Source organism: Maniola hyperantus, chromosome 19, assembly GCF_902806685.2.
Source record: "Maniola hyperantus chromosome 19, iAphHyp1.2, whole genome shotgun sequence".
Lineage (NCBI taxonomy): Eukaryota > Metazoa > Arthropoda > Insecta > Lepidoptera > Nymphalidae > Maniola > Maniola hyperantus.
The window spans coordinates 7,482,748-7,495,651 of NC_048554.1; the positions used below are offsets into that span (position 1 = coordinate 7,482,748).

At 36.8% G+C, this 12,904-nt stretch overlaps 2 protein-coding genes across 2 annotated transcripts; both read right to left on the bottom strand.

Annotated features, from left to right (window-relative positions):
- Positions 1-170: 170 nt before the first annotated feature.
- Faf2 (Fas-associated factor 2) lies at positions 171-9,807 on the bottom strand. Its single transcript, XM_034978968.2, has 7 exons — positions 9,392-9,807; positions 8,944-9,193; positions 8,134-8,317; positions 6,989-7,258; positions 6,519-6,693; positions 6,068-6,205; positions 171-4,343 (listed from the first exon to the last, which is right to left on the bottom strand). Exons 1-7 carry the CDS (start codon positions 9,524-9,526, stop codon positions 4,185-4,187), a joined length of 1,311 nt encoding a protein of 436 aa, XP_034834859.1. The 5' UTR covers positions 9,527-9,807; the 3' UTR covers positions 171-4,184.
- Positions 9,808-10,424: 617 nt separating this feature from the next.
- Positions 10,425-12,903, bottom strand: LOC117991485 (uncharacterized). The gene is made up of 4 exons (XM_069504811.1): positions 12,692-12,903; positions 11,609-11,777; positions 10,916-11,113; positions 10,425-10,586 (listed from the first exon to the last, which is right to left on the bottom strand). Exons 1-4 carry the CDS (start codon positions 12,874-12,876, stop codon positions 10,443-10,445), a joined length of 696 nt encoding a protein of 231 aa, XP_069360912.1. The 5' UTR covers positions 12,877-12,903; the 3' UTR covers positions 10,425-10,442.
- Position 12,904: the final 1 nt, after the last annotated feature.

Below are 12,904 nucleotides of genomic sequence, written 5' to 3' on the forward strand. Positions count from 1 at the left end.
ACAACTTTCGTACTACGAATGTAAAAGGTCAACGAAGCTTAAAAATATAGAGCTCGTTTCGTCTAGTTGAACTCAATAATCTATGTAGTAATTAACGTAGGTATATAAAACATGCGTTTATTAACACATACGTATATGGATTCGATGGTTGTACAAATAAAACGATGAAATCATATGGAACATTAGTTATATTACAACAAAACTATATATTACAAAATCCATCAAAGTAAATGCTTGCTGTCCACATCCTTTAGCACCTTTGGTACCACTGAACTATACAATCAAAATAACCACGTATCACAAAAAAAGCTTAACAGTTTTAAGCGAAAGTAAAGAAAAATGCAGAGGAGGTTGCCGTATTTTGAGTGTGTGTAAAAATTATACTAAAGGTTAAGCACACGAAACGTTGTGACGCTGTGTGATATACAACGTTAATTTTAGTTGTAAAAACCGAAACACGGGTCGAATATTTTTACATGAAGAATATAGTGTTTTTTAACTGGGACAGTACGGGGAGATCCAAGACCATAGGAAATATAGGGAAACTGTCTTAGAGCTCTTTTATTTTGTGAAAACAATTTTGGCAGTAAATTTTTGGGCCAAGGGTGAGTTGTCCACAAAAATCAATGAAATTGACTTAACATTTTATTTAATGCCGATCAACACAGTTTCGTGTAAGGATTATTTCATTGTACCGAAAGGAAAAAAATTGGGATAGTTTCCCTGTATGGTTTTGGTGTTTTTTTATTATATTGTAAAAAAAATCATTAATAAATTATAATGCAGATGCAGCCTTCCCATGTATATTAAGGTGAGAGTCCACATTATGTTACATGTTTTAAAACTTATTGCATAACAAAATTACAACATGGTGTCCACACACTACTAAACTCATGTTTTATAACATGTTATATAGTCTGAACCTGCCCTTAGGTACAACACAAAGTTAACTATGGGTTTTATAACTATCTGAGGTAACACTCATGTGACTCATGAAACCAAAAGAAAAATATCTAGTGCAGATCTACCTATTGTTACAGTAAAATCGATAGGGTAAAGAGGTACTAATAAGACTATATAAACTAAAAACTCAAATAAAATTACTTTCTTATGTAGGTACCACATCCAACAATCTAACATTAACTATATTCATAGCTTAAACAACCCTGTCTAGATAGACTGTCGAAGTATAATTAATTTAAGTTGCAGACTAACTACTAAGTTGTGGTGTCATAACGCACTGCAGGACCTCACCGGCCATCCTGACGTTCACTGACAATGGGGATCCAGAGGCAAAACTCATCTCAGAGGGCGCCACAAGAGGTCCAGCCCAAATAAATTGTATGTACTACTATGTAGGTTGTAATATTTTATGTAATAAGTAGGTATATTATGTCACTAACATAACAATAAATTAACCCTTCTATTACAGTAAACAGCCCAAGATTTTAACTGACATGTTTACCGGCCAATCTCCTGTGTCTCCTTCAAGCTACTTGAGACTGGCAAAGGGCAAAGTGAATTGTGCTGACATAGCACTGAAAAAAGCCATATATTAAGAAAAGAAGAAGGCTCTTTTGGCACTTTAATGACATTGACAGGGGGGCGCTGTTGGACTGTTGGACAACAAAGGCCAAAGAAATTTTATGTCCTACTTCGTAGTACAAATAAAAAGTATTACCTCCTATGTCGATGACAAAGACTTAGAATATTCAAACAAGAACAAAGGGGACACTTGACGGCAACGTTAGTTCCGATTTTCGCCACGCGCCAAGATAGCCTTGTCGCACTGTAGTTTCTTTTTACATGACAACATAATTGTTTGAATACGGCGTTTGACAGCTCAGAATAGCCGGTTCCACAGATAATACGTACTATGGCCTGATCGCTTATGCGCCACCTGTCGGGATAAATTGGCAGTGTGGATCCATGGTGGATCCCCATTCCTCAATCGCAGCGCGCGTCTAGTCAGACTCTGTCAGACACTGTTCACACGGCATTTGCACTGCACATTTCTTACCGAACACATAGTGGCACATAAGTACTGCAATCAAACGTGGCACACTGTTAAAACCGTAAGAATGTGTGAACGGGGTCTACGCGTCACAGGGACACGACGTATCTAGTGTGCACGATATGGTCACGACATACGAGTTGATCTGTACATTTGATTGATTGTGATATTAGGCAAAACTGACTCTTTTCTTTAAAGTTTAATGCATGGAGATATTGGTATTACTTATGTAATAAATAACTTGTGCTAAAATTCTCAACGTTAGCATAGTAACTATTTTCGTTTAATTTCATTTATTTATTTACGTTCATGTTCTATTATGGTAGATGCTTAAATCTAACATTTAGAACATTATAGAACAAGGATGAAGTTTCGTACTAGAAGGTAGCCCTTCTAATTTTTATAATGTTTTGTTGTTTTTTGTTCTACTTGTCAGTCCCATTTTATCAAGACAGGTATCTTTTCGCGCCGTTCAGTTCAATTGCCGCAGAAACATTAGAAACTTGAGCAAGCACTCCGAACGCGCGGACGCGACTTATATTCCGTACTTTAGAGCGCCATACATTTTGTTTTCCCAGCGTCCCGTCCTCGCGAAGCGCTTGCTCATACTGTGTTGTGACGCGACCATAGACAATACTTTGGACGCAACAAAATCGATCGGAGTCTTACGTTTTTTTAATGAGTGATGACGTTCATACTAGTATCGCTTGCTAACGCTTGAGGCGCGCTCCGATAGGTCGATCGTCGCGCCATACTACGTTGCAATACAAGATTGTAACGTCCAAGTTTGATTTTACACGGCAATAACACCGCACGTTTTTTTGTAAGATAAATCTTACTGAATACACCAAGTATAGAACCGTTCACACGCTTGTACCTTACACAGTTTTAACCGTGTAAACGGTTCTATACTCAGTGCATACGCTACTATGTATTCGGTAAGATTTCATACAAACCAACGAACATTGTTATTGGAATCACACCAAGATTTACAGTGTACATACATAGTTCAATAGTCGCAAACATACAACACGATAGTCCCAAGACAAAAGTAGTATTATTAATGAGCCATGTATGGCATGTTTTCCGCGAATAATTCATAATTATTATATAGTTCCGAGACCATATTAATAAATTACAAAGAAAATTTTACAATGAGTGAAATGAAAAATTACTTAGTAGGTATAATTAATATTGGGGCCGATTCTCTTGTACACAATCTCTAAACTAAACTATAATGGCACATCTTAATCTATTGCTATCCCTGTCATAATGTTTCTTGCGGAAAAGGATAGCACTAGATTTAGATCTGTTAGTTTAGAGATTATGTACAAGAGAATCGGCCCCAATATGTGTGTAAAAGACCATCATGCAAAGCTTCAAAACAGATGGCGCAACCAGCAACTTTTGGAACCGATCAAAAATGCGACTAGCGCGGGCGTCGATATAGGTACTGGATATAAAGTTATAAAAAATTATGAAGATTTTTTTTGTATTTATTAATATGGGCTGTAATTTTCTTAAGCTCTCTTTTTGGATACATCCACTAATATTTATGGGAGATCATGTAAAAATTGGAATTTTCATTTTATAAAATATACAATTGCCGATTGATTCCCGTAAACGATTCTTTCAACGATGGAAGTAGGTAAAGTGAATTTTGCCAGTGCTAATTAATAATTCGCCAAAAGTATTTTATGTATCACAACATTCCTTAAAGATAAAATTCTTTAAATATACAAAAAAACTGTCGCGTTTAAAATATAACCGTAGCAATTAAGACATACTAAGGTGTATTTTCTAGGTCTGTGACTCTTTAAGAGACCTCCAAAACTGCAGAAGAAAGTCCGTTTTTTGGGTTCAAAAAGTTATGATACTCGATTATCTAAAATAGAAATCATTTTGTAAAGAATACATCTCAAAACCAAATAAGTTAGAAGCATTTTAAATCTGATGGTAGGGGTTACCTACTTGTTAAATCAGTATGCAATATTCACGTCTAATTTTTTAGCGAACAAAAACTAACATTACAACGCGATTAAAATAATAAAAAACTGTAATAAATAGACTCCATTTTCTGTAGTTTTTATTATTGCATTATTTAGTCTTTACTTTTCGGCGGATCATGAACCAGCAACGTTTTTAAAAATCTAAATTATTACAAAAAATATTACGCGTTTACGTCATTCACGAACAACACATCGCGGTCTTTGAGACCGGCTTCCAGCAAATTTGAAGTCCCTCGAAGTATAACACGTTTTGGAAAATTGGTCGTGATTTCAAACTCCTCCGGCGACTGTGGGTGGCTGAACACGAAATCATATAGATCCTGGAAGCAAGTATGAAGAATAAGTATGAAAAATTGGCTGTCAGTTGGGAGTACCCAATCTACCGACAGAAGTGCAAACTTAAAACTATGAAATAAGTGTTTTTTTTGTATTATATTTTTTTATTTATTAATGAAAATATTACAATAAAACTTAAAGCTAGCCTTATCTAATTACTATATAAATCATGCCCGCGTGGAATGGTGCCAAGAATACTGGCTGCATTTCCACGCTGGACAGCCAGGCTGATCCGTTGCGCAAAAAATGAGCCAGCCCTTCTGTCACCAGATGAGGCTATTAATCGCGGTGAAATGTCTCGTAAAAAAATTTTAGCACTACAATATTGTAATTATATTGTATTATTGTGAAATGTTGTATTGTAATTAATTGTAGTACCTATCAAAAATTTAAATTTAAATGAAAGCCATTAACATTAGTTTAATTTTTTTAAATAAAGATAGCGAGCAAACGTGTAAGCGGGTCACCTGATGTTAAGTGATTACCGCCGCCAATGAACATTTGCAACACCAGAGGAACTGCCGATGCGTTGCCGGTCTTTCAGGAATTTATTGGTCCTTGAATAACCCCATGTTGCAATCTAGTGGGAACACCGCCGATGGGAGTTGATTCCACAGTTTGCATGTGCGTGGAAAGAAGGATCTGGCACAACGGACGGTCAAAGTGCACCAGACACCCAGGTGGTGAGGGTGAAAAGGAGTTTTTACATCTATTGGCACTCCGAGCACGAGCATTAGCATATTAGTGAGGCAACCTTGAAGTTTTTACTTATCTTACTTTGAAAGTTGAAAATCTTCTTTGTTCATGAACACATTTTAATGTTTTTTGTGATAGAACTACAAATTCACGCTTTTCTGATTTATACCTTTACTTGTGCTATAAGACCTACATACCTGCCAAACTTCATGATAACGGGATGTACCCTACAGGTTTCTTGACAGACAGACAGACAGACAGACAAACAGACAGAAAGATAACAAATTGATCCTATAAGGGTTACTTTTTCCTTTTGAGGTATGGGACCCTAAAAATTGTATTTTATACAAAGAATAAAAATAATCATCAAAAGAAACAAATCATAATTGTTTTAACAGCTCCGAATAGATACCGTACTACAGAATAGAATAGAATAGAATGTTTTTTTATTCATGTAAACTTTTTACAAGTACTTATGAATAGTCAGGTAGTTTTAATTTACCACTGGTTCGGAATGCCGTTCCTACCGAGAAGAAGCAGCAAGAAACTCGGCGGTTGCTCTTTTTAATTTTTCAATTTACAATGTTATTATACCGTACTATACAAGCCATTGCAGCCCCGTGCATTGCTGGAGCGAGTCAAATCCAAGCTTTTTTATCGTTTACATAGTCTGCGACTGTATAATATGCTTTTTTTAGGAGCATACTTTTAGCACATTTTTAAACTTGTGTAAAGGCAAGTCTAAAATTGCTTGTGGAATTTTATTATAAAATATTACACTCATTCCCACAAATGACTTTCCCACATTCCGGAGGCGGAGCCCAGGAGTAGCAAGCTTATTTCGGTTTCTAGTTTGCCTATCGTGAAAATCTACCGTATCTACAGTATTTCGTGCGACAGAGAGACTTTCTAAAGATCGATGTTCATCACTTTTGGCCGCGTTCTGTACTTCTACTTCGTGGTTAAAGTATACAGAGTTTAAATTATATGCTCCTGTGGTTTGTATTCTTACCTGTGTGGTGTTGGCGAGCAGGAAGCGGCGAGTGAGGCGCTCCCCGCCGGGCAGGCGGATGAGCAGCGCCACCGCGTCCTTGCCAGCGAGCGGTTCGCTCGGCAACTTGCCCGCCATCGCTGCTCGCGCCTCTATTACCTACAAACAAATGCAATTTGAATACAAAAATGGTGTGCGATATGCATTCCAATTTGAGTTCCCATGGGACTTTTATAAAACCTAAATTCATCAGCTAGTTAATATAATCATCATCCGAATTTTGGCAGTAAATTACTAACTACATCGCTGTAATTCTGCGACAAAAACACGCCATGTTGTAAAGATCCTTGTCAACTATTCACTGACGCTCCTTATTATCGGCCTTCCACGATTCCTCACATGTTTCGTCCTGTGACGCCCGCAACCGCACAATCCGCATAACCTGGCGTTATCTCCTGATAACCTAACGTACCTGTTGCCGGTGTTGCTCCTCCAGCATCTGTCGGTGCAGATGGTCGCGCTGCACCTGGTCGCGAGCTTCGCGGTCGGCCGCTCGCCGACGCTCCTTCTCCTGGTCGGCCTTGAGCGACTCCTCATATGCTTCATCCTGTGCCGCGCGCAACCGCGCCGTCACCTCGCGTTCCACCCTGAGAACACCAGCATATAAGGGGACCTTAGACCTTAGTTACCTTAGTACCCATGATGTAGAATGTGTAAAATATGTCGTATATATCTTTTTAAAACTGCAAAAAATATGATTACAGCTCCTAATTCGCTTTCTTTGCAGCAGTACAAAAAAATGCTGCATCAACATGCAGCATTATAAACTGGTTTGCTTCTTCGTAATTTTTCTTGTTTTATATACTTAGTATTTTTAGGGTATCCTATAAGGGTTCCTTTTTTGTTTTGAGGTACGGAGCCCTAAAAATGCCTGAACCTCACCTGTCCGCCCTAGCTGCAGTAAGGTGTGGTTCATTCTCCTCTACAATTCTCTGCAGCCTTTGCAGCAACTGCTGCGGTGCACAAGTGCCTTCGTTTCTGGCAACCACAGTCATGCGATGGTCCCGCACACACACTACGCACAATAGAGGGTATCTGCGACCTCCCACTGATTGTGCCACTCGCCAACCCTCTGATGAGTCAATGGAACAACCCCAGAAGAGGGCATGTGTGTTTATGTATTGGATCACTTCTGGATCTGCTAATGTGGTTCTGAAAATTTTATTACAAATCTCAATAGCAATGTACAGTACAACAGCAATGTGCAAAACAAGTAGACCGCTCTGAACACAAGGCACATGATTGCACATTGTACAAAAACTGATCTGTTGTGCTTGTGTATCTAATCTTTAGTCTATGACCTGCACATGCACAATCCGCCATGTTGCACCTACAGATTGGTCTACTTGTTTTGTGTGCACTATAGCCTAAATTCAATAGTTCAGAATAGTTCAGGGCATCAACTTCATGTTTTCTTAATAAGAGACCAGTCAAATTAGTTGGTCTAGAATTTGTGCACAACCAAATTAATATTTATATAAGCTAAGTATTTTGCATGGTTCAGGCCTTAATCTCTCTTATTATATCATCACCATCATCAATCCCATGGCCAGCTCACTACTGAGCATGCGTGTCCTCTCCGAACAAGAAGAGTTTGGTTATAATCCACTAAGCTGGCCAAGTGCCGATTTGTAGACTCTGCAGACCTTTAAGAATATTATGGAGAACTCTCAAGCATGCTGATTTCCTAACAATGTTTTCCTTCACTGTTAAAACATAATTAGTTTTCATAGTAATAACTATTCATAGTTTTAGTATATTGGTGGTATACAATAAAGGTGCAATCCATACTAATATTATAAATGTGGTCTGTTTGTCTGCTAGCATTTCACTGCCTAACAGTTTGAACCGATTTTTATGAAATTTGGTACAGAGTTAGGGGAAGGACATAGGCTACTTTTTATCCCGGAAAATTAAAGAGTTCCCACAGGATTTTTGAAAAACCTAAATCCATGCGATTGAAATCGTGGGCATCATCTAGTTAAGAATAAAGGAAAATCATAAGACTTCAAACCTTACAATATTACCTGCAAAAGTTCTGGGTCTCAGTGGCAGACTCTGAATGCAGATATACAACAAGGAATCTGAGCTCATTCTTGGCATCATTGAGAGCCTGTGCATATGTTCCCTGGTAGAACACTGGGTGTGGGGAGAAACGGGATGTGTAGCTGTTGATGAAACTCATCACATCCCCTAATGGGTCTGTCACCACTGAAAATAGGGATATTTTGATAATAAATATAAATCAATATACAGTATATCAGTGAATCAATTCCTGTTTTGTGTTAGAGGAAAAGTTTTAATTATTGTTATTGTTAACTTAAAATTTTGTAGGTAGGTATCAGCCAAGAAAATATTTTACGAAAACCCACCCCTAAGGGGTTAAAATATGTGTTGGAAAATTGAATGAAAGTCGTAGGTACCTAAGAGCGCTGTATAAAGTTCGGACATAGAGCTATTCCGTACCTTAAGCCAAGACTGAATGAGTAGGTAAGTAAGTCTTTTTGCAGCAGGGAAATTTCTAATCTCATGGGAAACCAGAAATTTTATGCGGTCAAAGTCACGGGCAATTGCTAGTAATACTATAAATGTATAGCTTGCACCTGGGAGATATACATAGGTAACTTTTTATGCTGGAATAGTATGTTTAAGCAATAATCTAGTAATTTACTATCACTTGTTATCACAAATTAAAGATACTTCAAGCATTGAAATGAAACCATTGTGTACATTAATTCCAGTTGCAATGCAGAGATGAAATTGTTTCTCAAGGCTGAAAAACTATAATGTAAACACAATAATGAACCAGGTAATATTATTTAATAAATAATACTTACATCTCCTTTCATCATTTCTGACGAAACTTAAGAGCAAGTTAATTACAGACGATATTGTACTATAACATACAGATACAACTAAGTTGACAACATAACGCAGCATTCCCCGCACTCCCCCTGGACTCTCAGGGGCCTCATCTGTGAAGACTTGCTGTGCTATGTGGTCATGGACGACCGGAGGCGCCCTCGCCTCTGTAGCAAATACTGAAGGTCTGCCTTCCCTTATATTGAGCTGCTCCTGTATAGCAACCTACAAACAATAATTGCTGTCGTTGTTGTTTGTTGTGTGGCTTTTAATTGTGCCAGCACAGCAAACAATAAAGGACGCATTGACAACTTTATCAAAACAAAATACCTACTCCCAAACTTTTTACAATAATCACAATATGAATGACTTATAATAGATTACTTTACTGATTCATAAAGACAAACAATCACACTGTTCTACCTCCAAATCCCACTGGTGTCTCTGCAGAACATCTCTGCATATTGACATATCTTCGATCCCTGTTAAATCTTGGAACTGCAGCATTTTATCAGTTTGTTCTTGGGTCAAGCCCAATGCATTGTCTTCTAGGTCCATAGCGACTACGTTATTGTGAGAAAAATGTAATCCAATAAGCACTAGAGTTTAATAGGTACGTAAATTTACATAAATATGCTAGTTAACAAAAATAATAATGTGAAAATAGTGCGATAATTGTTTTCCACAATAAAATGTTTTTACACATTTAGCGAGCGAAAGTGACAGTTCACATTTCACAATAAAATTCTATGATAAAATTACATCCATTACATTACGACAATTTATTGACATCCACATTAATCCAAGTCCACAGTCCACCATAAAAGCAGTCCACTGTCCACTTTCCTTATGTAAAAAGTACTCTGTGGTCCACATTCCACAGACCACAGACCAACAACATGAGCATGACACGACAGTACCGCGTTGACGTTGCGGCAAATCCTACGAAAGAGACCAATTAAAAAAGCTAGACTAAAGTACTGCGTAACCGCGTGTGAGATAGCGATAGCACGACGTAACGATGAATAACACGACAATTATCATTGTTTAGTTGTCAATATTTGTATAAACCGCTCAACAATATTTTGTATTAAACGTATTTATCTGAAATGAAGTAAATAGTTAACTAATGAGAAATATCACAGAGAAATACAATGATGCCACGAATTCTCAAAGTTTGTTTTGCAACTAAAGTTATATTCCTTGAAAAAAATCGGTTACACAGTAAAGGACAAAAAATAGGTTAGCTGCGTCTCTGTTTATCACATTAGTAACTTTATCTGTGCTCCCTTTTTAGTGTGAATGAGAAAGCAAACGTTCCTTTGTCTAGATTTTTTACTCCGTCTACGGGCCAAATCCTAATCTGGAGCAGGAACAGATATTTTTTTAATTTGCCACCTGTCGCCATTTTTCACTAAGCTTTCAATAAAATTAAAATATAAAGTAAAGACAACGGTGACATTTTGTAATAAATTTATTTTTTATTTCCTTTCTTTTTGGGCCCAGGAGACGGTGGAGGTAGAGTTGGCTTAGGTTCCAGTACTTCCGGTTGTGGCTCAGGTTCTGGATCAGGGGGTACAGAAGGATCTTCATTGGGATCTTCGTATAAAAATTCTGCCTAAAAATTAATTACTTAGGTGTACCTACTTATATAATATACAGAAATTTAATTAATTAAATCAATAATAATACTATGCGGATGGTTTAGTTAGTTTAGTAGCGACAACGCGTTTAAATACCTGCCTATTAGCAGTCGATAGCGATACTCGATATACCTTTTCTACGAACTCGCCTGTACAATACGCGGTCGAAAGTAATATACATCGGCACATCGGCCTTTAGAATGATATTTCAGCTTTGTAGTGCGTATTCTCTGTCACTCATACCTAAATGACGTTTTATCGGTCTCAACGACTGAGACAATGCTCTACAAATCTGCTTTAATACCTTCAACTGATATAATTCAGGAGCGACGCTAAACAAACTGTCAACAAAATCTTCATAGAACACATTTCCATCTCCACGAACATTGGCATCACGTAACATTTCTCTAGTCTCCTCATCAGTGAACACATCTCCGTAGCTTGTGACAATGACTTTGATTTCATCAATTTCCAAAAAGTTGCGCTTTTCAGTATCAAACACCTGTTTTGTATTAAATTGATTAACTTCAAACCAACTTATTCGTGAAGTTTTTATCAATCCATAAAAATTGTAGGTTTGAATGTAGGGTCTACATTCAAACCTACAATTTTTATATAACTTATATTTTTATATAACTTGTATTATACAACTTTTATGAATCTCCGGAACTAATGATCCGATTCTGAAAATTCTTTCACCGATATAGATTATCCCCGAGTGCTATCAGTACCCATTATTATAAATGCGAAAGTGTGTTTGTTTGTTGGTTTATTGATTTGTTGGTTTGTCTGTCAATCACGTCGCAACGGTGCAACGGATTGACGTGATTTTTTGCATGGGTATAGATAAAGACCGTCGTCCTGCGTCTTGTAAATTGACACAGGCAACTTTTATCGAGTAGAGTTCCCATAATATGATTTTTTTAAACCTAAATCCACGCTGATGAAGTCGCGGGCATCATCTAGTTTAAAATAAGAGAAAATATATTTTACTAACCCTGAAAGCTAATTTTAATTCATGTATCAAATCTGGCTCTATAACCCATTTATGTAACACGTAAATAAATTGATCTTTTGTTAGCATTCTTATCGTTTCTGCCCTTAAGTTTTCTACTTCAATCATAATTTCTGCATAGCTTGGGTAATGAAAACATCTTTTATGAAACCTTCAAAAGATATTATTATTTTGTTATTTAGTATAGAAAATTAGCTTATTTGAAGACAATATACTTATACTTATTTACCTAATATACCTACCTACTATATGCACCTACAGGCTACATACACGTCATAGAATCCAGATAATGTCGCAAAGTTTCTCTGTCAGCTAAAAAAAATTACGCAAATCTCGGAGATTTCAGTGTACATAGGTAGAAAAACACATCTCCTTTATTAAAGCCGGTTATAAAAGTAGCCTATGTTACTAATTGGTTAATCCTATACTATACTTGTCTGTGAAAGTCCCGTCAAAATAGATTCAGCTGTTCCGAAGATCAGCTCGTTCTAACAGACAGACAATTTTTTTAAAACGTGTGTTTTAGTTATAGTAGAGTTCAAATAACCATAATTTACCTAAGCTTAATTTGACGTACCTATAGATTTTTGACTATTTGATCGCCGGGTCATTTAACCTACCGTGCATTCCCATTATTAGGTTATATTATAGCCAGGTACCCGCACCAGAAAGCGCTGTTAGAATTTTCGAAGATCCTATACGTACTAAATGGACAGAAGATAGACTACTCACGGTATAAAATTATTCAAAATTTATAAAATAAACATTCAATTCAAATCTAAACAGATAGACCTAACTACCTAATAGGAAGTCGTAAGAAATTATAGGAGCAAAATACCGTGAATTTGCGTAAGGGTGAAATCTTTCAAGAGGCCTATGCCCAGCTGTGGAAGTGTGACAGACAACGACGACTACGACATTTTGAGCCAAGATTGCTGGTTCACAATGTTTATTTCAAGGAGTAGACTTGTGACACTAAAGATTGTTAGATTTGTTTCTTATAAACAGATTAATTACCAAGCTAACTATAGTGATAAATTACTATAATTATATTTCATACTCTACTTTTTTAGTTCCAAAAAATCTTTCAAATTTTCAATTGTAATTACGTTTATCGGTACGCTGTCGCTTAAAACAAGTAAAGGCTTCGATTTATTGTCAAACCACTCGACTATATCAGCTAAATCTTCTTCCGTAAAACGTGGTGCTACATTTGCTAGAGGATTAAAAACGTCGAATACAGACATCATTAAAATTTTGAAAAGAAACGGATTAAAA